Source organism: Corylus avellana, chromosome 6 (assembly GCF_965113065.1).
Source record: "Corylus avellana chromosome 6, dhCorAvel1.hap1.2, whole genome shotgun sequence".
Taxonomy (NCBI): domain Eukaryota; kingdom Viridiplantae; phylum Streptophyta; class Magnoliopsida; order Fagales; family Betulaceae; genus Corylus; species Corylus avellana.
Window position 1 is genome coordinate 12,331,921 of NC_142495.1, and position 25,474 is coordinate 12,357,394.

Genomic DNA, 25,474 nt, shown 5'->3' on the forward strand with positions numbered 1-25,474 from the left:
TTTGATTTGTATTTCTATTTTTTATGATTTGCATTTGTTTCAATTTGTATTTCTTTGAGTTGTAATTGTTTCATTTGTGATTTATTTCATTTGTTTCATTTGTATTGGTTAACTGTCATTTTTCTTTTCAATTTGATTGTAAGTTGCAACTGGCAGAATTCATAAATTTCTCTATTTCAGATGTTTATAATCAAATTTTGTGTGTTTTACAGTTTGTCAATATTTTTAATAATATTTAAATAGTTGGGTCCAAAAACCCCTAAACAAGCCCTAATCGAACCGAGCCATCCGATTAGGGCTCGTTATCAATACATCAAAGTTTTGTCTCGGGCTCGAGCTCGGAAAAAATGTTCAAACAAAATTTCTCAATTAATGTAGGACGTTCCCAGGTAGAAAAGTTTCTCCCTGTACCGGGAATGTCCTACATCACCAATCCATCGAGCTTGAGCTCGAGTTGAGTAGCTCAAGTGTTGGGATCGGCTCGATTTTAGGTTCATATCAAGCCCGAGCTCGATCTTGGCTTACTTAATAACCCAACGAGCTAAGTTCGGACAAGGGCTTTTCAGCTCGGCTCGAACTCGATCTCGGCTCGTTTATAGGTCTCGTAAAACCAGACCTATAAACGAGCCGGTCCAAAAACCCCAAAACTCGACTCAGCTCGGCTCGTTTGCAGGCCTAGCTACATACATGTTTGACATTTCAAAGTGGCCCCCATATAAAAATTCTCAAAAATTGTTTGTTTCACACTTTCATTAAAATTTTCAAACAAAGAGTAAAAACAGGTTTCTAACTAATGGCCCATTTTTCTTTTTCTTCTTTTTTTTTTTTTTTTTTTTTTTTTAATTTGTAATGTAGAAATAACGAAATTTTTTTCTTTTTTAATCTCAAAATAAAATTTTGAACACCGCTAATTGTAGAAAAAACGTCGAGAACTTTTTCTAGGTGTTTTCATTGGGCCTACAATACATGTGTTGGGAAATTAATTTTTTGCAAAGTTAAATACCAATATGTTTTTTTAAAATATTCTTAAAGACCGCAAGTTGCAATTTTTTGATGATTTTGTTCTTTAAAAGAGTGCAAGATGCAATTTTAGACACTTTTGTATATCTGTTTCTTTTAAATTTATATTAGTGCCGACATGTTACTTTGTTGAGATATCAATTTTAAAAACATATTTACATACTTTTATAGATATACTTTTTAAAAAAAACACATTATGTGATAAATTATTTCCGTTTTGTTCTAAATTGTGTTTCTCATATTTTTAATTTGGCCCTTACAATAATAAGTTTTTGGCTATGTAACGTAGCAGAAGACTAAGGTTATTAATAAAAAAGCAGTGGCTTTGATTCTGCAAGGAGAAGCATCTTCGTCTTCTATCCAAAGATAAACGAACACAAACTCTACAAAGTTTTGAGAGAAATTATCTGATTTTATAATAATTTAATGAGTTGAGTTTTAGATTATAAGCTAACCTATTTATAGAAGAGAAATACTTATAAAGACAGTAAACGTAATCCTAGTAGCAATAGTGAACCTAATCCTCGTAGGGAAAGTAAATACAATCCTAATAGGGAAAGTAAGCATAATCCTAGTAGAGAAAATGAGAATAAAGTCCTAATTATAAGAATACATAAATATAGTCTTTTAGCCTTTAGTGGGGTGGGGACCACGTCCTACATCAGTCTCCCCTTCTTGAAAACAACTCGTCCTCTAGTTAAGTTCTGACTCCTCTGGTGGAAAATATTCAAAAATGTTTACCACGTTGAATGTTGAGGATATCACCATTTCTTTTGGAAGATTGATGATATATGCATTGTCGTTAATCTTTTTTAGTACCTTGTATGGACCATACTTCTTATTCCTCAGCTTTTCAAAAGTACTAGTTGGCAGTCGCCCCTTGTGTAAATACACCATCACAAGATCTTCTTGAAAAATCTTCAACCGTTGACCTTTGTCTGCTGCTTTCTTGTATTTGGTATAACATTCTTCTATATGCTAACCAACCTCCTCCTTGGTTGATTTCACTTGTTTTGCTAAATGTTATGTTGCTATACTAGCCTCTGATAACAGAGTGCTGATCAATTCTTCTTGCAGGGGTCGAAATTTTATCTTCCGACCATCCTAGAAGATAATGTAGACATTGTCTCTGCCTCTGTATTAGGTGTCTACTTCAAATTGCCAAGGTCACCCCAATATTAGATGACACGCGTCCATCTTCACCACATCACATAAGATCGAGTCTGAGTAATGTTTATTGATCGAGAATGGAAAGCGACATCTTTTGGATACTTGTGTCTCGGTACCTTGCTTGATCCAGTTGATCTTGTATGATGATGGGTGCTTCTCGGTCTTCAGCCCCAAATTTTTAACATCGCTTTAGACACAAAGTTCTTTCCACTACCACCATCAACGATCACATCACATACTCTTTGGTTGATTGTATAACGCGTACAAAAAATATTGTGTCTCCGTGATTGTTCCTCTTGTCTTGGATTCAAGAGTAAGCATTGGATTACTAAGGATCGGGATAGCAGAATTCCCTCATCAGCATCAACCAACTCCTCTTCCTCATAATCGGGCGTATCATCCCCTATTGCGCCATCCTCTCCACTCTCGGCTCCCCCTTCTATCTCGGGTTGGATCAAGTTCACCATCTGTCTCCTAGGACATAGATGTGACCTATGTCATGGTTGATTGCACTTGAAACACTTGTTCGAACCAGGCTGTGCATACGAGTTGTTGGATGGGGGTATGTTCATTGGTTGCCTTGGGGTGTTTGAACAACTTTTGACTCCTTTTCCCGTGGGAGTGCATGATTGATTTGGAGTGATTGTCGGGATTAGGGGTTGTTTTCCCCGACTTTGCGTAGATCGCATCGAATCACTCAGATTTTGCTTCCATGTTAGTGCTGTAGGCCTTTTCTAGTTTCTTCTCTACACGGGTTGTCAAGCTAACTGCCTCGGTCAAGGTAAATACATGATGCATAGAGACCTTGTCTAGAATCGCCACACACAATCCACCAATAAACCTTGCTACTTGTTGAGCCTCAGTCTCCATGAGATCATTCCGCGCAGATAGGTGATATAAACCATCAACAATCGCTTGGATGGTTCGACCTCCTTGTCGACACTCTTGGTATTGTTGGAATAGCCGTTGCTCAAAGTCCGGTGGTAAAAATCGTACTTTAAGTAGCCGCTTCATTTCAACCATGAAGTTACGGGTCCTTTCCCTTGTTGGGCTCGAGAAATCTGTAATTGTTCTTTCCAAGCAGAAGCTCCTCCTCTGAGCTTGTATGCCACTAACTTCACCTTGTGATCCTCGTGAATACTCATATAAGATGCCCATTAAATGATGGGAGATCAATCCTCATCCGGTATTCACGGGATTCCTCCCTACCGTAATCCTGATGTATGGGTTGCTCTTCATAAGCATCCAAATAGCCAGCACCTTTATAAACATTCCCCATATGGCTAGTGCCACCACGCTTGTAGCCTCTGAAGCCTGCACCTCCATGATCGGCACCTCTACGTAATCCACCCCTTCGATCTACCCTAACGTCCCGTCTGAACACTCCTTCAGCAAAGTCTTCATTGTCATTGAGATCGTCATAGGACAATGGTCGGTTTATGGGTGTAAGTCGTTGGTGAGGAATAGGCCTCACTCAATCCCATCATCATCATGGGCAAGATTGTCTCTATGATTATGAATTGGACCCATGTGCATGCGCTCCATCATCTCCCGCATCTGGCACATCTCTTGTTACACCGTCTGCATTGTTCGCTGGAGCTCTTGGACTTCGGCTCTCAAAGGAGCCTCTTTGTCCCGAGCGACGTCGTTAAGGGGATCATCATCGTTGCGTTGATTGGCCATGATCAGGATAAAGCATGTTTTGATACCAATTAACATAGCAGAAGACTAAGGTAACTAATCAAAGACCAACATCTTTGATTCTGTAAGGAGAAACGTCTTCGTCTTCTACCCAAAGATAAGCTCAAACCCGTAGGTTAAGAAAAGAACACAAACTCCACAGAGTTTTGAGATAAATTCTTTGATTTTATAATAATTTAATGAATTGGGTTTTACATTATAAGCTAGTCTATTTATAAAAGAGAAATACTTATAGAGAAAGTAAACATAATCTTAGTAGCAAAGTTAAACCTAATCATAGCAGGGAAAGTAAATATAATCCTAATAGGAAAAAGTAAATATAATTCTAGTAGGGAAAGGAGAATAAAATCCTAATTATAAAAATAAATAATAAAATCTTTTAGCCTTTAGTGGGGTAAGGACCACGTCCTACATCACTCCGCCACTGCTTAAATGGTAATTATCCTATAAAATAATTTTTTTTATATGCCCGCACCAAAAAAGGGAAATGAGGAAGGATAAATTCCAATTAGTTATATTCGCTTCATGAGACCTGGTCATTCTCCGAATAAGCTACTCCTTAAAAACGACAGAAATCTAAGTTATTCTAACATATGTATATATATATTTTCAAAACATTCCCATTCTACCCATGCCATTCTCGTAACACAAAAAAAGTAAATTAATAGCCTAGATCGGTTTAATGCTTTTTTCCCTTTTATTTGTCATTCTTTAATCATACATGCCTGCGGACTGAAGTCTTTCCCTTGTAGTACCAGTTTCGATCAATTAGCCGACGGGCAGGGACATGGTTGTCTTTGAAGAATTTCGAGTAAGGGCAATATCGTCATCTCGTAACACGCGAATCACAAATCAAAACCCACTTTAGCGCGGCCTTTTTGTAATGGCCGTGCTTCTTTCTGACAATATTCTCTGTACGGGAAGGAGTCCGTCCAGTCCACTGTTCTATTTTCCCATCGCGGGGGGTTGCGTGCTCCCAATCCCACATTGATCAGAAAAATCCAACACATTAATCAATAATTAATTAATTAGTTCGGATTCCCAATCTTGGAAAGCATAATAAATGGTTGGACCAACTTTTTATTGGAAATGGAAATCAGAACAATTTACTGCTCACAAAGTTAACATTTATGGAGTAGCATAAGCATTTTCTTTCTTCAATGCCACCAATTTACCTTTCTCTCTCTGTGCCAGCAGCCTCTCACTCCTAGAGCTCTTCTTCTAGGTTTCTCTAACGAAGCAAACCCTTTTTTCTTCTTTTTCTACTTCTACTTTAGATTTAGGGTGTCACATTGCCGTTGCCGACAGATTTCTTGATCTTACTGGATTTGATGGGTTTGTTTTTATTTTCTTTTTCTTCTTCTTTTGGGTTGATTTAGTGTGAAAAAACCTGTGGAAATGTGCTTCTGGGTGTTGAGGGAATTGGCATGTTTTGCAAGACACTGCTTAAAGGGTTCTTGTTGGGTTTTGGTGTTATTGGGGTAGTGCTGCTCAAAGGTTTGCTTTTTGAGCAGTGAATCGGTGAAAAAAGATCAGCAATCTTCTTGGGTCACTAAAGGTGGTGGCTTTTCTCGGGATTTTTTTGGGGTTTGGCCTTTTGTTTGGTAATGTGGCTCAGAAATGAAATGTTGGAGGGATCTGCAAATATTTGTGAAGTTGCTGGGGGTATCTGGTCTCTGTAAGTGCAGCAGTTTCACAGTTCACTAGAAGGTAAGTGCTTGATCTATGTTGAGTCTTTGAAACTTCAAAAGGTAAACACTTTGAATACTTGTGAAAGAAATGTACTTTACTGACATCTCTATTTGTTTTTTTTCTGTAAAGACATGATGCTGTAGTTTAGTTTTTGAGGGAAACAATATGCAGTAATTTTGCTATTTTGAGCTTGCAACAGTTTCTGGGTTTTCATTAGCTTTCTTCGGAGCTCCCTTCTCTGTGAAAAGAAAGTGATCTGAAGCTGATTTAAGCTTGAAAGTTAGTGTTTTGGTTGTTTTGGTACTGGATCACTGTGATGGGATTTGGGTGTTGAAGGTTTATTGCTTATCAGATTCTAGCTTAAACTGGTTTCGTGGCACGTCGCAGATTTTCCTTAAAATATTTCAGGATTTTGTTTGCTGATTATCTATATTGGAAAGATTTTGACAGCAGGATCTCACATTTGTTCGATTAAACGTTTGGGATAAACAGGGAGGTTTTATCTAATATCTGCTTTTGATACCAGAAAAAAACTTATCAGCGAAGAAACGGTAGCTGAACATGGATTTCTTTAAAGTAAAAAAATTCAGAAAAGCCCACAAACCTGGGCCAGGAAAAGATTTAGAGGATAATCCCATACCACAGCCTGAGGAACCAAAGAATGAGAATGGTGGTGATGATTTGAGTAAATCAGCTAATGCTGATCCTGTTGCTGAAGCTGAAGCTGAGGATGATGATGATGATTTTATTACGAATGAGGTGAAGAGGAGGTTGAAAGAACTGAGAAGAAACAGTTTCATGGTGTTGATTCCAGAAGAAGAGTCTTGTGCAGAAGAGGAAGAGGAGGAGGAGGAGGAGGAGGGTGAGACAAGCTCTAGTGAGTGGAAGGATGTGGAAGCAGAAGCTCGGCAGTGGTGGTGTGGATTTGACGCTGTGTACGACAAGTACTGCGAGCGGATGCTGTTCTTTGATCGGATGAGCACACAGCAGCTTGATGAAGTTAGTAAAGGTAGCTTGCTTTGACTGATAATATATATTTAAGTGTGTCAACTCTTTCAGTGTTGGGGTGTTTCTTGTTTTAATAGTGAATATTTGTAGTGTTCCTCATTATCTACGTCATTTGAGTTTTGTGGAATATCTACTTATATTTACTCACCCTATGTGAAGGTGCTATCTGGGTGGTTCAAATATGTTAGGGCTGATGAAATCTTAATATACATGTATATAAGAATTGACTTCCTCAACTGACTAGACAAACTCCAATGTACTAGAAACTTGATTGATTTGAACTCCAATGAGTCCGGACTGAGCTCAGATTTGAGACTGATGAAACTCAATTGAGTTTGCAGTTTCTAATATTGTTTAGTCATGGTTAGTTTCAATTTAAAACGTAATATATTGGATTTAATTTTTTTTACCAAGTTATTGATTATATGGAAAATGTGGAAATCCCAAAACATTCTATCAGGTAGCTTGACAATTGAATCATTAGAAAGTATAAATTATTTATTCTATGTTTAGGCTGGATTTTTTTATAAGTAATAAATCAATCTTATTGAAAGCGTAAGGCGCTCCTAAGTACATAGAAAGTATACAAAAAGAACCTCCTACCTATAAAGAGCAAAACGAACAAGGAAGTTACTTTAGCTAATCAACAGAGGAGACACAAACATCGATGCCCAAAGATACAATGTTTCGTAAATCAAAGATAAAATTTTCCCTAGTGTCCTCTCCGAGTCCGCCAAGTTTCTATCATTCATTTCCCTCCATAAACACCAAAAGAGGCATGTAGGCACCATTTTCGCATCGCAACACTCCTTAGTCTGCTAGAGGACCACCAATAGTCAAACAAATCAACAACACGTCTAGGCATAACTCAAGGCAGCCCAAAATGATTGAAAAGATCACTCCAAATGGTGGAAGCCACATTGCAGTGAAGAAGAAGGTGGTCCACGGACTCCCCATCCCTCTTGCACATGCAACATCTATCTATCATGATGACATGCCACCTCTTAAGATTATCCAAGGTGAGAATCTTGCCTAGTGTCGCCGACCACGCAAAAAATGCCGCCCTCGAAGGAGCTTGAGTCTGCCGAACGCTCTTCCAGGGGAAGCAACTACTTTTAGGAGAAGCTAGAGAGCAGTAGAATGATTTGACCTTGAACAATCCTCTTTTGGAAGGAGCCCACCACAATCGATCTTCACATCCTCTTCTCACACTAACTGAATGTAACACTTGGAAAAAAGAAGTAAAGACATCCACCTCCCAATCATGCGTCACTCTAGCAAAGCTCACATTCCATTGGTTGGAGCTTCAAAAAAACTATAAATTAGCCACAATAGAGGCATCCTTCACACAAGCGAGACCATATTAAACTGGAAAAGCTACCTTTAGAACCGCTTCCCCACACCACTAGTCATGCCAAAAGCTGATCCTGGAACCATCCCCCACCTCTAACTGCATTGAGAAGATCTAGCGTCATTTTTTGTGGGGTGGGTTAGGTGGAGTGTTCAAATATCACTTGATGAGTTGGTCCAAGGTTTGTTCTTTGATCTTTAAGGGAGAGTTGGATAAAAGAGATTTGATGGTGTTTAATCGCGCTCTCTTGGGTAAGATCTTAATAGGGTTGTTATGATTTAAGATTGCTAGGCAATAGCAAGAGGGACAAGAAGACTTGCTAAAACACCTGAAATGATTTAAGCAACAAATTGTAGAAGTGAAGCACCTTTTCGGCTTCTTGGCTATTTAATGTAAGATAGGGACCAAAATTAGAACTTCACTGTTAGATGGACGGACAAATAAGCATATCTATCTGGTGCTTGCTTTTGATGCTTGGGTTGTGACTGTCTAGTACCATGTGCCTATATGCTTCAATGTTTTTTTTTGATAAGTAACCTATATGCTTCAATGTTTACAGGTTTTTTTTTTTTTTTTTTCTTCTTTGTTCATCAACAATTTCCAGCTTTTAGCTGAACTTATTTTTTGTGCTCCAATGTATGGGTGCTGTGCTCCAATGTATTCTTTAAATCATCTGCACAGATAAAGGTTGTCTTACAGGCTCTCAAGCCCCTGCAACTCCATCACCAAGATCTGCATCTAAGAAGCTTACATCCCCTCTTCGCTGTCTTTCTTTGAAGAAGATTGAAGAACCCGATGATGAAACTGAATATCTTCAGCAGCCAGGTCATGACCCATACCAAGATATTGAAACAGCATATGTAGCTCAAATCTGCTTGACTTGGGAAGCACTTCACTGTCAATACACTCAACTGAGTCATAAAATCATGTGTCAACCTGATAATCCGGCCTGTTATAATTACAGTGCTCAGCAGTTTCAACAATTCCAGGTTCTATTACAAAGGTTTATTGAGAATGAACCCTTTGAGGAGGGTTCTAGGGCAGAAATTTATGCTCGATCACGGAAGCTATTGCCTAAACTGCTCCAGGTTCCTAATATAAAAGGTAAATTCTTGTGGACAAATCTGTAGAACTTTTTGGATCATTTCAATTGGGGAGTATGAAGTATGATGTGACTCTGAAGATTAATGTCTCTCTTTCTTTAATGTAACTAGATCATGTTTACCTGTTGTAGCAAACAAATGTGTTTTGCTTTATGGAAAATGGACTACCTATTGGAGTTGGTTTCTTTGCTTATGATATTGCGCTGCTAAGTAATTAGGTTCAATTATCTGTTTCAGGTTCAGATAAAAAAGAACCAGAGAAAGAAGAATCAGATCTGATGGTCCTGGCTCCTGATCTCATCAAGATTGTTGAGAGTTCAATCCTTACTTTCCAGCTGTTCATGAAGATGGACAAGAAAAAATCAAATGGGGTTCTTCGCCTTTTTGGAAATCAAAACCAGATTGCAACCCCTCTTCAACAGATTCAGTCTTCTCTTGAGAAGGTAAGGTCCTATGATGTATCTTGTTTTTCCACTTTCTAGCCTATCATCATTTTTTTTTTTGTTTCAATAACTCTCTAGGCTAGCATCTTTATCTGAACATTAACCAAGTCTTCTCAGGCCTCTAGTGCAGGAAACTTTTGTTGCCGTTTAAATTTTCCTAATCCTTTATTATGTTAATTGGCATTATTAATTAATCTGCTGTTTGTGTGAGATTCACAACTGCGTTCTCACCCTTTATTCAATCCATTAATTCTTGTTTGTGTGGCTGGCTCTAAACTCTTGTAAGTTTACGTACAGCACCATGTAGCAACACTATAATTCTGCATATGTTGGTATTGACGTTTGAATATCATAGTCACACCACAGTTTCTAGAATATTTTTTGGGTAATGGTGCAACTTGATTTCGGTCAAATCAATACAATAATTGATTTACAGTTTTCAAAGATAATTATATTACAAAACAAAACTACTTAAAAAATGAAACAATTGATATGTGTAGCGGGTGCATCCCTTTTTTTCCCCTACTATTTACTTTTTCTGTTTGAAGAAAGAAGACTTGAGGGCATCTTTTCTTGAGTATGACTGAAAGAGAGTTAACAGCAAGTGTTGCTGTATCAGTTTATCACATCAATTGATTTCAATAAGGACAAATATTAAAGATACCGATTATAAAGTTATCATCTTCTTCACGGTCTTAAATTCTTCAATAAATTCTCCATTATGACCAACTTATCCACTTAGACTTCAGACACTTGTTTTCAAATAAATGTTGTCTGGGAATCCTATTGCTGTGTTTTTAGGGTCCATTAGGGTATTGCTACACTTTTTTCTGTCAATAATTATTGGAGTACATCAGAGTGTCATTTGTATGTTACATTTTGTGTTGAACTATGAGTGTATCTTAGACTCGACAAATATCATTAAAAGCGTAAGACACTTGTAAGTACATAGGAAATATACAAAAGGAAACCCCTAACTAGAATTGACAAAAATAACAAGGAATCACTATAACTAAACATCAAAGGAGACATAAGCAATTGTCCACTGATGCAAAGTTTGTTGCTCAGGGGGAGTGTACTAGAGTAAGTTACAAGTTGTCATTGTTCTTAGGGTTCCAAGGCTAAGCATATTTGGCTGACATCCTATGTTGCGGGGTTTCTACTCTGCCGGTGAAGCTTACAAGTTGTCTACTTTCTCCCGGTTCATAGGGTTCCAATACCGTTTCAACACCTTTTAGAGCCGGTTCAGTGATTTATCGTCTGGTTCAGTGCATTTCAGTTCTGGTTCACTGTTTTCCTTGACCGGTTCAGCCTATTTTAGTCCCAGTTCAGTTGTTTTTTGGTCCGGTGCAAAGCTTCAGCTTTGTTTTATCTGGTTTAGAGTGTTCCGAGACTGGTTCAGTTCATTTCCTGAACGGTTCAGAGTTTTTCCTGCCAATTTAGAGCTTTTCTTGCTGGTTCGGAGCATTTTCCTTCCGATTCAAAGCATTTTCTTGTCAGGTCAGAGCATATTCTGGCCAAGTTCAATGAGGTAAATGGAGCAACCATCAAGTTTGTTGCTCAGGGGGAGTACTAGAGTAAGTTACAAGTTGTCATTGTTGTTGGTTTCTCCGTTGTTGGTGGTATTGATGATAAAGAGTTTATTTTTAATCTTCCTTGAGCTTGAATCCAATTGATGTTGTGTTGGAGCTATTTAGTTGGATTTTGAAACTCACAAAATGGGGATAGAGAGTTAGGTGACCTCGCATGGTGAGAATCCAACCTCCACACAAAAAGGAGCTATTTAGTTGGATGTCTGAAAATGGCGATAGAGAGTTAGGTGACTTCCCATAGTGAGAATCCAACTCTCCATGCACAAGGCTCAAGATGTCAGGAGAGTTGGAGATTTCGTGGCTGTCCTACAAGAAGTCAAAGGGTTCATTCAGAAGATATCATCTGGACACCATATGTGAAGACAAGAGAACAACTTGTGGATAGAGAACAGCTTGCAGAATCTTGACAAATGGAGTGTTTAGAAGTGTTTCCGTTCAGCCTTATGCAAGCTGAGCATGCGAGACATCTATGACTCACCTTGAGGGGGAGTGTTGGAGATGGAAACTATCTACGATTTGGTCCTCCTTGATTAATGTCTATTATTATTATGATTTTATTCTGATTTGATCTTATTGTAATATGTCATCATTTCTTTCCATATTAGTTCCTAGGTTTCTTCCATTTAACCTATGTATGGAAATATTAAGAATCAACAAGTGAATAAGAATACTTTTCTCCTACTCTATTTTTCTACAACACCTCCTCAACATATACAATAAAAAGTCCCAATTCACATGATCATAAGATTTTCAAGATCCATTTTGCAAATAACACCCACCTCACTAGATCTTAATCTACTATCGAGGCATTCATTAGCAATAAGAACAGGATCTAGGATTTGCCTACCTCTTATGAAAGCATTCAGCGACTTGGAGATGATCTTCTTCGTCACCATATTAAGCTTGTTAGCAAGAATCATCGCAATAATTTTGTAGATACTCCACGCAAGACTGATCGGGCAGAAGTCCTTGAGATCGATAGCCCTTGGAATCTTTGGAATGAGAGTAATAAACAAAGCATTGAGGCTCCTCTCAAACTTACCTCTAGCATGGAAGTCATTAAAAACCTTCATAATATCCACTTTTAAGCAAACTTCGAAGAACGCCATAGAGAACCCATCAAGGGCCCAGCGCCTTGTCACCATTCATAGCTTTCACTACCTTCTTAACCTCCTCCTCGAAAAGTCTCTCCAACCAACTAGCCTCAGTCTCCAAAATGGAGTCAAAGGAAAGACTATCCACCAGGGGCCTCAAACTACCCTGCTCCGTATATGACTGTTGATAAAACTAGACAATGTGCTCATTGATCTCTACCTGATTAGAAGAGAGTCTGCCGCCAATCAATAAGGAGTCTATAGTGTTCTTCCTTCTGTTATAGTTTGCTATGGAGTGAAGAATTTAGTACACTTATCACCCTTCACCACAACACCCTAGATTTCTGCCTTCAACTCACCTCCAACAAGAGGGTATATCTTTCTAACTTGCTAACAACTTCTGCCTTCTTTATTTTCTCCTCATCTCCTAAGGCCCTTACTTCAATGACGTCAAAAACATGTAACTCTTCTAGAAGGATCCTCGTCCTCCTTTCTACATTGCCAAACACCTCTTCTTTCCATTTCTTCAAGTCAATTTTCAAATACTTGAGTTTGCGTGCTAACACGAAGCTCGGTGTACCCTGAAATTGATGAGTCCCACCACTGCTTCACCAAGCCCACAAAACCTTCTGCCTTTAGCCACATGGTTTCAAATCTAAAAGACCTACTCCCCTAAGAACATCACCACAATCAAGGAGAATAGGGAAGTGAGCCGAACAATGATGAGGGAGCCTTTTCTGGGACACTCAAAAACAAAGCTTCCCACACCGAAGTGACAAGGAGTCTATCAATCCTAGACCAAACTGGAGGGTCCCAAGTAATCGACCAAGTAAAAGAACTGCCAACAAGAGGAAGATCCATCAAACCCTAATCAAAATGAAGTCCGAGAACTCCATCATAGCAAGACATAAACAAGCCTCACCCAATCTTTCACTGGGGAAGCAGGTAACATTAAAATCACCCCCACTACACCAAGGCAGGTTCCACCAACTGAGCAAACTAACCAATTCATCCCAAAAAAGCCTCCAATCCTTAATAGAATTAGGACCATAGACACCCGCAAAAGCGCAGATGGAGTGATCTTCAACATTTTTGAAGGAAACAACCAGGGTGAAATCCCCCACACACTCCTCTCTTCTCCACCACCCTTGTGTCCCACATAATCAAAATACTCCCTAAAGCCTCACTGGAATCCAAACAACACTAGTCCACATGATTGCAACCCCATAAACTAAGCACAACACTATGAGACATGACTTCAAGTTTAGTTTTTCGAAAATAAACAATATTCACCTTCCAATCTCTGAGCAACTTCCTAACCACCCTCAAACATTTCATCTCCTAATTCAACCCTCTCACATTCCAGGAGAGTAGCATGGGCTTCATAAAAACACTATAGGTACCCTCTCCTTGCCTTTACCACAGCTAGAACATTCACTTCTCTCATCATAGTTAATGATGCACTCTAAATTTCTTAGTTCCCTACTACCTTTCATAACAGGTTTAGATAGAGAAGCCATAAACTCATGACGGCGATCCTCTTCAAGGAATGTCAAGAGAGACAAGCTGCTCATACCCACACAAAAAATCCCCACAATAGGATAGATCTCCTTCGCATAGTGTGCAACCCAATTTGAGTAGCCAGCCTCACCCACCGCACTAGGGGGATAGGTATACAGCAACGAATTGAGATCTTTACCAAACTCACCATCACCATCCCCATCCAACTCATCCATGAGACATGAAGCCTCATCATCCCTATCAACCTTGTGCTGACTACCTCCCTAAGACAACCAACTCTGAACACTGCCTGGAGCAACCACTTGTGGGGGAAAAGGCACCATTGACCCCAACTACTTGCCTCCTTAGACCTGGTGGATTGTTAGGCACCATAGAGGAGACGGGAGGCTACGCAAAGTAGCACTGAAGACTTCGGCGAGATCTAGGAATGGCATAGCTGCATGAGACCCTTCGACGAGATCTAGGAGAAACCCAATGCTGCTGACATAATCTGGGAGTCCACTAGCAAGACCCAAGAAGGAATCCCAATAGGACTAGTGGCAGCTACCGGCCCCTTAACAAGAGCTGGACAAGGTCACCAGCAGCATCTGCTTACACCAACGACAGATTTGACGTAGCCCGAGCAGACCCACCACAAAACCGAAGGAAGCTAGGAATTGAGCCCCCAACCAGCACCTTATTAGCCAAATCTGAGCCCAAAGACGACTGAAGCTGAACTGCTGAGTTCAAAGAAGCTTGCTCAGCTGCCAAAACTGCCAGTGAGGCCTTCGGCGATCCACCAGCCCCGATGGAGAAGCGAGCTGCATTGTAGCCCATGTTAAAAGCACAATCTGGGTCTGAAGATGACACCCCAGGTCTAAGAACACTACTTCTGACCTATGGTGTGGGGGTGAGACACCTGAAGTGCCCGGGTCAAGGTCCAGCTTCCACGCACCTGGGGCGAGACCAAACTTCAAAACCTTCTTCAGAGTGGGCTTCCGAGGCTAGGAAGGACCTGCCATAGACCTTACTTGCAAGGCCTTTTACGTGCCTTAAAAGACTTAGGCGGGCCTTTAAAACCACGGCTTGGCTTAAAAGCTTTAGACCCCAACTCAAAATACTCTAGTCCTTCAATCACACTCATCAATGCCCGTTCAACCTTCACTTAATTTTCTCAAGTTGACCTCTCCATTCCCAAAGTAACCCACAATTAGCCACAATAGCCTTACTTTCTGCTTCCTTACAAACCTCATCTTCCTCTGCAACATGAAAGGGGTAAAGAGCTGAGCCTCGAGCACCAAAACTCTGACCCAGCGTAGCAGGTTGCTCCATATACCCACCGTATCCTCCGGTTGCCTCATCGGACTCTTGGCTGTTAAAGGGTTTCGCTCCATGTCCCTTCAGGATCACGATGAGTCCTCTCCGGCCACCCGCTGCATACACCGCTACCTCCAAAAAAATGGCCTGACCCATTGAACCCTCTCTAAACGATGAAAGCCTTGGCGCCCTCTCTAAATGACTGGACAAACTTTGGGACCTCAGCATTACGCACCAGCATTTCCTTCGTAATTCTCAACCACTCAGTGCACAACTTCCCCATAAACACAACACGAGATAACCCTCTTCTCCAGTGGGAGAACAGAGGCCCCATCAGGCATTGAGAACGCGAAGGTTTTTGCTTCAACATGAAGCCAGCTCACATAATCCATCTTCTAAACTAAGTATCAGAACAGCGAGCGGGAGAACTAACGAAATGCGCCTACACGCGCCACTGCTGGACTCAGGGTAGAGAGAGAGAGAACTGACCAAGCGCTCTTTAGATGAATTGGCTGGAAAATATTACTATGGCAAAGTCTTCTACTACTGACATATTTATGAGATTGGTTAAAACCTTTCTTCTTGATGTGGACTATATGGGGAACCTACCAATAGTCTGGTACTTATATGCATTCTTTGATGTCCTTATATGTGTTGATGTTCTTGGCGTATATGCGTTTCTTAGGTTTGCGTTTAAGACAACCTTGTTTGCGGGTTACACTTGGAGTTCAAATATTCAGTTGCTTACAATGAAGCTATTCGTCCTTATGGGAAGGGCTTTCTACCCAAAAAGTTTGAAAAAGGCTAGCAATGATCAGGAAAACCTTGGAAGAGTTAGTTTTCAACCAATGATCTTTTTTCTTTAAAACCAGTTATTTTGTAGATATTGACTTCATTATGATTGTCTATTTCTAATTGCATTGCAGTCAATATTCACAATAAAAACAAAGACCATTGAGAGGTCAAAATTTCATTAAAAACATTTTGACATGAATCAACAGATTTAAATAATAACTATTTTCATGTTGAATAACATTTGTTTAAAATCATTATATATATATATATATATATATATATATATATATCATGCTGATCTAGCTTCGCCAACTTAAACTTTTGATTACTGAACTATACTCTTAATTGTATCCCTTGGATCTGCAGAAGGGGATAAAACTGAAGGAACTGCGTAAAAGGAGGAAAGGCTGGAAAAAGAAATCTTGGCCCCAAACAGACGAAGATATTCAGCTATTGTTGAGCCTAATTGATGTGAAAGTGTTATCCAGGGTTCTCAGAATGGTTAGGATCACCAAAGAGCAGTTGTTTTGGTGTGAAGAAAAGATGAAGAAACTTGATTTATCAGATGGCAGGTTGCGGAGAGACCCCTCTCCCACCCTTTTCCCTTGTTAATAATAGATGTTAGGACAAATATTTTGGAAAAAAAAAAAAAAAAAAAAACGCAGCAGGTATTTGTTGGATGGTTGGCTGCAGGTGAACCCTTTCTTTAGTCCTTGTTAATGCTGCAAGCAATTCTCATCTCTGATTCTCTTCCTAGTAGGAATGCCAATATGTTACATATAGTTTGAGCCCAAAGGGAAAGGCTGTTTGCTGTATGTTATTTTGTTAACCATATTGGTGTAGCAGACAATTATTATGGATAATTCTTGTACTGTCCTTATGTATACTTTTTGCGTGTTTTTCTTTTTTTCTTTTTTTCTTTTTTAAAGAAAAAATTATTCATTCTGGCCCGTGATAAATGAAAGCTTAAAATGATATACATTTTAATGATACACTTTTCTTAAAATATCCTTAGATGTACTAAGAGAGTTTGGGTGTAAATTTGGAAAATTGTGAGTATAAACTTAAGGGTAATATGGGAAGTTAAATGACATTATCTATTGTGACTTGTGAGATGCAAGGAGCATTACTCGATTGTTTGTGATGATTTAACCCCCAATGAATGGTGAGAAGGGTTGATCAAATGCATTTGCACGGTAAATTGTGTGAAAGCATATCACATTATCAAAGTGTTCATCATCTATTGATCTAACATTTACTCAGAAAAATGTTTATGGTAACGTCGTTGTTATTGAGTTGTATTGAATTGAATAAAAATAAGATGGATATCGTAATTGCATCTTATGAAAATACTTTATCACAACACAACCATCTCCTTTCTTCAAAGCCATCTTCAAAGCCACCTTCCTCTTAAAGTGTACGTAATTTCTATGGTCTACATCCAAAAAATTAAAATATTTATGACTCTTAGGTTGGCCTGCTCAACAAATCTGTAGTTTGTTTGATTGATATTTTAGACTTATCAACATCGTTTGCAATAGCTTTTTGAACAAGTGTAATTAGTTTTGTTGATCTTAACATATGTTTCATTAGAGAATGTGCAAACTCTGAAACTCATAATTATGTTGCTCATGAAAGGAAACAATTTCTAACATACCATCTTTTTTAAGTTGCAAGTTATTTGTTCAAACACTCTACAAGTGAAATTGAATAATGGAGAATTTGATTGTAAATATGTTTTCTATTCCACTCCTATTCTGGAGAATTTGATTCTCTGGCCATCACTCTAATACGCCCAAGGGTGTAAACGAGCCGAGCTTGGGCGAGCTTGGGCTGTCCAGGCTCGGCTCATTTATTTTTGGGCCAGGCTCCAGGCTCGGCTCATTTATTTTTGGGCCAGGCTCGAGCTCGAGCCAGACTTTGCTGCTCGAGCTCGGCTCGACAGGGTTGAAACCCTGCTCGAGCTCGTCAATTTTGCTTGAGCTTGAGCACAGGCTCGAGCTCAACTGTTTTTTTTTGGTAATTTAAGTGTATTAGATTACAAAAATCATCCATACAGAATATTTTGCACCTTAAAATACTAAAGAACATTAACAAACATAATAGATTAATGTCAACCTTACAAGTAAAACTAACAAAATCAACTAAAATGCTAAAGAATATTAAACAAACATAACAAATTAATCCCAGCATTACAATCATCCACACAGAATCAACTAAAATGTTAAAGAACATTAAACAAATATAACATATTAATCTCCACCTCACAATTCCATACATAATCAACTAACATAATCAACTAAAATTTTAAAAAATAGTTATTAATGATAATATATATATATATATATTTCTTATATGTTTTTATATTAATATATACATATATTATATATATAATATATATACACACATATGCATAAAAAAAAAAAAAAAAACAAAGGTATATAATATATTTGTTATTATTGAGTAAATGAGTAATGTTGATTATATATTGTTATTTGTTACTTGATAAAAAATATACGAGCCGAGCTCACGAGCTTAGCCGAGTCGAGCCGAGCTTGCTTCGTTTAATATTCGAGCCAGGATTTATGTTCACGAAGTGCTTCATTTAATATTCGAGTCGAGCACGAGCCGCGCTTATGCGAGCTAAGCCCGAACTTGCTCGCGAGACACTTCGCTCACTTAACAGCCCTAATTATTATACGCCCCACTTAAATAGTTTCAATGACAATTTTTCAGAACATATATATAAAAGAGAGAAAGGAGATGAACGGTTGAAAGAGAGAGACTATCTTAAACTCTTCTGCGTGTTTGAGAGAGAGAATTTTAGACGTTAGAAGAAGAGATGATTTGTTGGTGGAAGACTCTCTTAAGCATGACAATTTATTATAATTTCTCCAACCCAATTTGGAGGAAATTTCAGTCCAACGCTTATATTACTTTGAAAAATTCCCACATTTATTTCTCACCATTAGGAATGCACTGCAACAACAAAACATCAGTTTAGAAATACAAGAGAGTATCATCACTTGGATAATTGACACAATAGAAAAGATTAGGAAAATACATAAAATCCTCCCAATGGTTTTGCCTCTAAGTCACTAAAAGTCCCATGAACTTTCAATTGTGAAACTATTTATGTCAAAATACTACTTTTAGTGATAAGTGATGGCTACTGTTGAGTGAAAACCTACTTCTACTGTTCTTCCCTGCTTCTTACCATAAAGAAGATGATATCTAATAATTGAGTTTTACACTAGACCCATAAATAAAGTGGTCAAAAGTTATGACCTTCAAGCTAAGTTGAAAATTAGAGGAAAAATATCGATAACTTATCCCTCTGGCCTGTAAAAATGAAAAAGGAAGTCAAAAGTTTGATTCTCAATCATAATTGTACGTGTAAATTATAAGCAGAAAAATAGGAAAATAAATACCTTGTCGTATATCTACAGAGAGAAATGAAATGAAATAGCATATATTGACTACATATAGGTATAGCTTCGTCTTCTTTTAGAGCCATTCAGAATGGATTCTCTAAAATAATTAATTAGAGTTTTTTTGGTTATTTTTAGCTAACAAGTTTTCAAATGCAATTTTATCCAATTATCTATTCATTCTTTATATCGTTTAAATATTATTTTCTTATTTCTTAACCCAAACAGCAGCAAATCAACACAATTATCTTGAATGTGCTGAGAAAATCTTAGAAAATAATGGGAATGAATTTGAATTGCAAATATGGAATAGAGAACTCTGATCTTTGTAGCCAATCCACCTTTTGAACTCTTGGCTTAAACCAAATCGCAAAAAAAGAAAAAAAATAAAATAAAAATTTGGAACGACGTTTTTAAAAAATTGCGATTTGAAAAACATATAAAATCTGCGTTTTCAAATCGCATGCAAGTATTTACTTTTTTTAAAAAAAATGCACAATTTTAAAAGATAAACTATGATTTTAAAGGCAAAATTCTGATTTTGCTAACACTTAATTGCATTTTTAAAAATTATTTTTTTAAATCGCACATTTTAAAAACTGCACTTTTTGAAATTTCAAACTTAAACGGGCCTTACATGTACTGCCCTACATGGGAGAATCACTAAATCATTTTCTATACAACTCAAAAACACATAAATCATTGTAAATGCTTCCATAGATAATGAAAAAATAAAACAAGTCAGTCGTTGACCAAAGCCGATAAAATAAACGTCTCATCTAACGGTGGGGATGTAGTCACGTCAGCAGTTTCTTTTACTTTTTTATTACGTTTGGCTCCAAGAAACTATAATTATTCCCTCAAAAAGAATAAAATAAAATTACCCCTAATCATAAGCGATTATTCCTGGGTATTTCGGTAACTATGCCTACGAATACTTTTGTACATCAGAGCTGAATCTACATTAGCAAACAGGTGGGGGATGCTAACTTGACATGTCGGTGTCAGTTTAATGGATGAAGATCTTACTTAGACCTTGCTTGTTTGTTAAACAACAAATCATTTTTCACGGTACTTTGACATTAAAAAAATTTTTTAAAAGAAAATAATAATTGGTATAGAAAAGGTTAAAAAGTTTTTAAAAAAAAGATATTGAAAAGTGAAAAATTTTGTCTAAGAATATTTTGATATTAATTTTTTAAAAAAAATGAAATGAATAATGTGACAATGTTCGGTGTTGTCTAATAAACACACCCTAGGGATTAGAATTGCCAAGTAGACAGCTACGCGGCAAAATGATTAACCTTATATTGCCGCGTGAAGGAGTGTTTGGAGCTATACTTCAATAGATGGGAGCCTTAGGGCAAGCCTGGGAAATGCAGCAGTTTTTAGAATGATTGATTCTTTTTTTGTTAAAAAAAAATTGAAGAGATAAGAATGGATGATAGCTAGTAGTTTTTTATGAGAAAATAAGATTGATTTAATTGATTAGAATATTTTAAACTGTATAACAAAAATATATGGTATTAGATTTGTCTTCTATTTAAGACATGCTATTTCTTGATTAGGTTTTTAAAAATAAGATTTTGTTTTAATATATATATATATATATATATATATATATATATATATATATATAATCATACTAAACTTTAAATTACGAAAAAGTTCCGACTAAGTCTTAAAGATGTCCTAACCGAGTCCTATAGGGACCCACTGCGATTCGCTTGGACCCTATTGCGACCCCATGGGGACGGGCCTAGGACCCGACATGGACATTTTCGTAATTTAGAGTTTAATATAATTTTTCGTACACACAAAATACCGGAAAACGTCAAAGACCCGATCGGGACCCCGCCTAATTTTTCGTACATGCCAAATACCGGAAAATCTTTTCCGCCAAAAATATTTCTTGATGTCGGGTCCCAATCAAGTCCCAGCAGGGTCCCGCGCGAGGACCCGGCTGCGTCCTGGACAGGTCTCAATGGGGTCCATGGCAGGTCTGGTCAAATCCCGGGCGGGTCCTGGTCAAGTCTTGGTGGGGTACTGGGCAAGTCCTAGGCGAGTCCTGGCAAGGTCCCGGGCTTGATTTGCAATCCTATTCCCAACATCTCGCCCATGTTTTAAATAAATAAAACATTTAGCCCAATAAATAAGAAAGTCTTATTATGGTTAAATTACATAAGCTTGGTGAAGGACTTATAGGGAAAAACATTATTGCTTGGAATATGTTCGTAACCATGTCTCCCTAACATTTATTACGTAACAATATTTTAATCACAATTAATTCCACTAAATAATTGTGACTACACTCCAATAAATATTTTTGATTAAACAATTAATCAATTTGACTTACTTAACATTGACTTATGATTCCTCCATGAAATATTTCATAGCGGAATTAAGGCTGAGGATACTGCCACTTAATTCTCTACCTTTTTATCATTGAGTCATTGATTTTACGTTATTCTCATACTTGTGCAAAGTATATGTATATATTTTGGTATGCCAATCAAAATGTTTTGGCCGAAGACTCTGAAAATAATATTTATAAAATCTAGAACAATGATCAATTTCTTATATCTTTGTTCACCAACAAACAATTTGGATTCCCTCTTAGAAAAGGTTTTTCCACAATGTTTCATGTGATCACTCAATGTATTGAGGTTATTTAAACTGGTAATAGGTCTCACTCTTTGATACATCAAAGCAACCTACATAAAACATTAATTCCCTCAGAATTTAGAATCAAAATCTAAAGCAGTCTTTTAAAGAGTTATTGTCTTTTCCTAATAGACACTATCTTTATAAAAAGACAACTCATTGATTCGTTCAGTGCCTTAGGATCTCAGCACCTACATATCAATCCGAAGTCACCACTTCGCTTGATTAAGGTAGATCATCAAAATTCGATGTGTAACAAACTTTTCAAAATGGAATGCCCTACTTCTATATATCGACTACGAACATTATATGTTTAAGGATTACACGGATTATAGACTAAGACCTTCTGTGATAACTACATTACTCACACCCATAGCCATATTCAATGTTATCGTTGGACCTTTCACACGCATAATAAATATGATGAACTGGTAATAAATATGTAAAAAACATTTTATATGTGATATGCTTACTGCTGTAAATGAGCCGATCTCGAGTGAGTTGGGGTTGTCCAGGATCGGCTCGCATGTACTTGTGCAAAAGCTCGAGCTCGGCTCGACTCACCAATGTTGAAATCTTGTGCGAAATTGAACTCGAGCTCGTCCGTAACGGGGAAAAAATTGAAAAAATGAAAAAAAAAAAAATCATAAAATTAAATCTTCAAAAATCAATTTCTAATTAGAACTTTCAAAACTGAGTTTCACAATTGGAATATAGAAATAAAAACATACGCAAACAAAAACCATAGAAAAATCAAATACAATTAAACAAATGCCATTAGCCCCACTACAAAAATAAAACTAAACAAATTTACAACTACACTTACTTTTATCATTCACTTAACTTTGCTAAACAATTACGATTTACAAAGAATACAATCTTGTAAATTAAAAATCAATTTGCTGCAAAAGTGCAAATTGACATATTCTCTTCAAATTTGGTAAATGAACTAGCCCACTACTAACTTATATCTAATTCAAACTTATCGATACTTGAAGTTCAAGGCTTCAAACCTTCAATTTCTATACTGAAATATCCAAGGCATCCCAATGATGGAAGGTACATCACAACCACTACAATCTCCACCAATTACAAATTACAAAATACAATTTTTTTATGAAAACAAAAAAAATAAAAAATAAAAAATTGATAAGTTAATTTTTACTCCCTTGCATTATTTAGTGAGGTGAAGAACTTTTATTTGATAAAAATGTCAAGGGCAGTTTCTTAATAATGCAAAATTCAATTTGCCATAACAATTAAATAGGAATTCAACAATTAAATATGTAGCTACATTTGCCAACAATTCATTAAATAGGAAGGCAAACAACAAATATGCAATAATATTATCATCTCTAAATCTTAATACAAATGTAAAGTTATAGAAGTAAGGTTGGTAACACAATTTGTCAATCTCTATTTTAGACTTTCCAGCATTCAGCCTTCCACCTAGGGTTTTAAAAAAATAATATATATTTAGTACTTTGTAAATGAAAAGTATGTCATAATTATTAAATAGGAAGTCATACATTACCTCACAAGAAGAGCTTCAAGACTCCAACAAAATCATATTGTCCATCAAAATTCCCCAACCAAATACATAGTGGCAACATTCAATTATATTACAAATTGAAAATAGTTTTAAAACTTAATTAACAATTTGTCTAACAATAACAAAAGTAAAGAGTTAGGGTATTCTTGGTAAGGTAATGTGATGCCCCAAGTTTTCAAGAGTATTTATCCCAAAATCAACCATAAGTCTTAAGCCTATAAATCATGTTTGTAAACCCCAAGGGTGTACCTTAACCTTAACCAAGCCTTCATTTGAAATTAGCCCTAAAAACCCAAATTAAACTCTTTGGCCGAACGTTTGGTAGGGGACCACACCGAACGTTCAACCCTGTCCTTAGTATGAACATTCGGCAGGGGACTACACCGAACATTCATTGACCACAGTTTGACCCACTAGGTATTGACCAAACATTCCACCTGAAACCCTAGAACTACTATGCAATAGTACACCGAACATTTGCTCATAGTATCGAATGTTCGGTGACAATCTGAAAAACATTTTTAACCCATTCTCCACCTCTGCAGGAGGGGGACCCACCTCCTCACCCCTATAAATACTCCCCACCATCCCTCAGCCCCCCTTTACACCAGAAACCCTAACCTTAAAGTGAGAGGAGAGTTTCTAGAGAGAAAGAATGAGGTTTTGGGGGAAATTTTGCTATCTTCAAGGTAACTCTTGAACTTTCACTAAGCTTTTTTGTTATCTTGCTATTATCTTTTCTTTCTTCAGGTTTTATAAGATGTCATGACTTGTGAGCCATTTTTCCCCTTGGAAGAAAAAGAGTGGTTTTCAAACATTTTAGAAGCGATAATTTATTTCTTTGGTTTTCTTGTATATTATGCTTCACTATGTGTATGAACTTGTTTGGAGCCTAGGTGGTAGTTTTTAACATGGTGACCTTAGGATAAAAGCCCAAAACTTGGCATTTTTTAGTCTACCCGAACGTTCTCTAATTTTGGCGAACGTTCGCCCAGTGACTGAACGTTCACCACTTGAATAGAACATTCGCCCAGAGTACAGAATGCATAAAAGTAGGGTTTTTGTGACCTTTTAGCTAGGCGTATTCAGTTAGGACCTTTTGTGTCCTTAGTAAACCCTCTAGCACTGCGTATAACGATAGCCATGTTTCGTTATAGCAGTAATTCAAAATGTCTGACGACTCAAACAAGCGTACAAGATAAGTAAACACTTACGACTACTTTCTTTCAAAACATGGGATATGTCAGCTGACTGAGCACGTGTATGATATGAGCATGCTTACTTTTTGTGTAACTTGGTAACCTACTTAATAATCAGATTTATAAGATGCATCGTATGATATGGTATACCGGTATGTGCGGTATAATGGCCTTGGACTTACTATATACTTGATTCTATGGTCAAACGTGTGTTGATGTGTTATATGGGCCTTGGATCCAATAGTTGTTTTGTGATCGGTGCAGTCATAATTGGCGGGTCACTACAGAGGGTACATTATTAGTAGCGTGGTACACTCGAGGTCAGACTCGAGCTGCTAGTCTATGGATGGTAGCATACACTAGCCGAGGCACCGGCATTTTATTACAGGTCCCTCGATACAATGCCAACCTAGCTAAGAAGAGGTAATATCTTGGGTAGACAATACATGATAGTTATGACCTATTAAAGCAGTAGCTTTTTGCATTAAAACTCTTAGGCGATTGCTGCTGGGATTACACCTTTTTATTTCAAACAAAATGATATTTTTGTGTTGTATTAACAGAGACAACACCTCTTTTAAATTCTTATCAAAACTGCTTGTTTATTTATGCTCATTAATAACTGGCTCATTTCATACCCAACTGTGAGGTTTATTTGCTAAGTCTTTAGGGACCAGGATCCCCTCGAATCCCTTGGGGATTTGAGATTCTCAAATCCTCGATTTGGACCGTCCATTTTCATCCAACAACCCAAAACATTCCATTAATAACAAAATAATAAACTATTATTTACATTTAAAAAATAAATCAAAATCAAAATAATAAAATAAATTTATTTATGT

At 37.3% G+C, this 25,474-nt stretch overlaps 1 protein-coding gene across 5 annotated transcripts; it reads left to right on the forward strand.

The window, feature by feature from the left end:
- Positions 1-4,944: 4,944 nt before the first annotated feature.
- LOC132188484 (DUF1666 family protein (DUF1666)) lies at positions 4,945-16,672 on the forward strand. 5 transcript variants are annotated; one of them, XM_059602951.2, is made up of 5 exons: positions 4,947-5,601; positions 5,713-6,592; positions 8,624-9,046; positions 9,283-9,488; positions 16,153-16,672. In XM_059602951.2, the coding sequence occupies exons 2-5, from the start codon at positions 6,145-6,147 to the stop codon at positions 16,396-16,398; spliced, it is 1,323 nt and encodes a 440-aa protein (XP_059458934.2). In that variant the 5' UTR covers positions 4,947-5,601; positions 5,713-6,144; the 3' UTR covers positions 16,399-16,672. The 5 variants fall into 5 exon arrangements, with proteins under 5 accessions (XP_059458936.2, XP_059458937.2, XP_059458934.2 ...); XM_059602952.2 differs by having other exon boundaries at positions 6,110-6,592; XM_059602953.2 differs by having other exon boundaries at positions 4,945-6,592; positions 8,630-9,046.
- Positions 16,673-25,474: the final 8,802 nt, after the last annotated feature.

Bases quoted from the DNA above. Each gene is read 5' to 3' on its own strand.
- LOC132188484 (XM_059602949.2), top strand. From the start codon at position 6,145: ATGGATTTCTTTAAAGTAAAAAAATTCAGAAAAGCCCACAAACCTGGG. The intron at 9,047-9,282 runs GTAAATTCTTGT...TATCTGTTTCAG, and splicing joins CCAGGTTCCTAATATAAAAG to GTTCAGATAAAAAAGAACCA. The intron at 9,489-16,152 runs GTAAGGTCCTAT...TTGGATCTGCAG, and splicing joins TTCAGTCTTCTCTTGAGAAG to AAGGGGATAAAACTGAAGGA.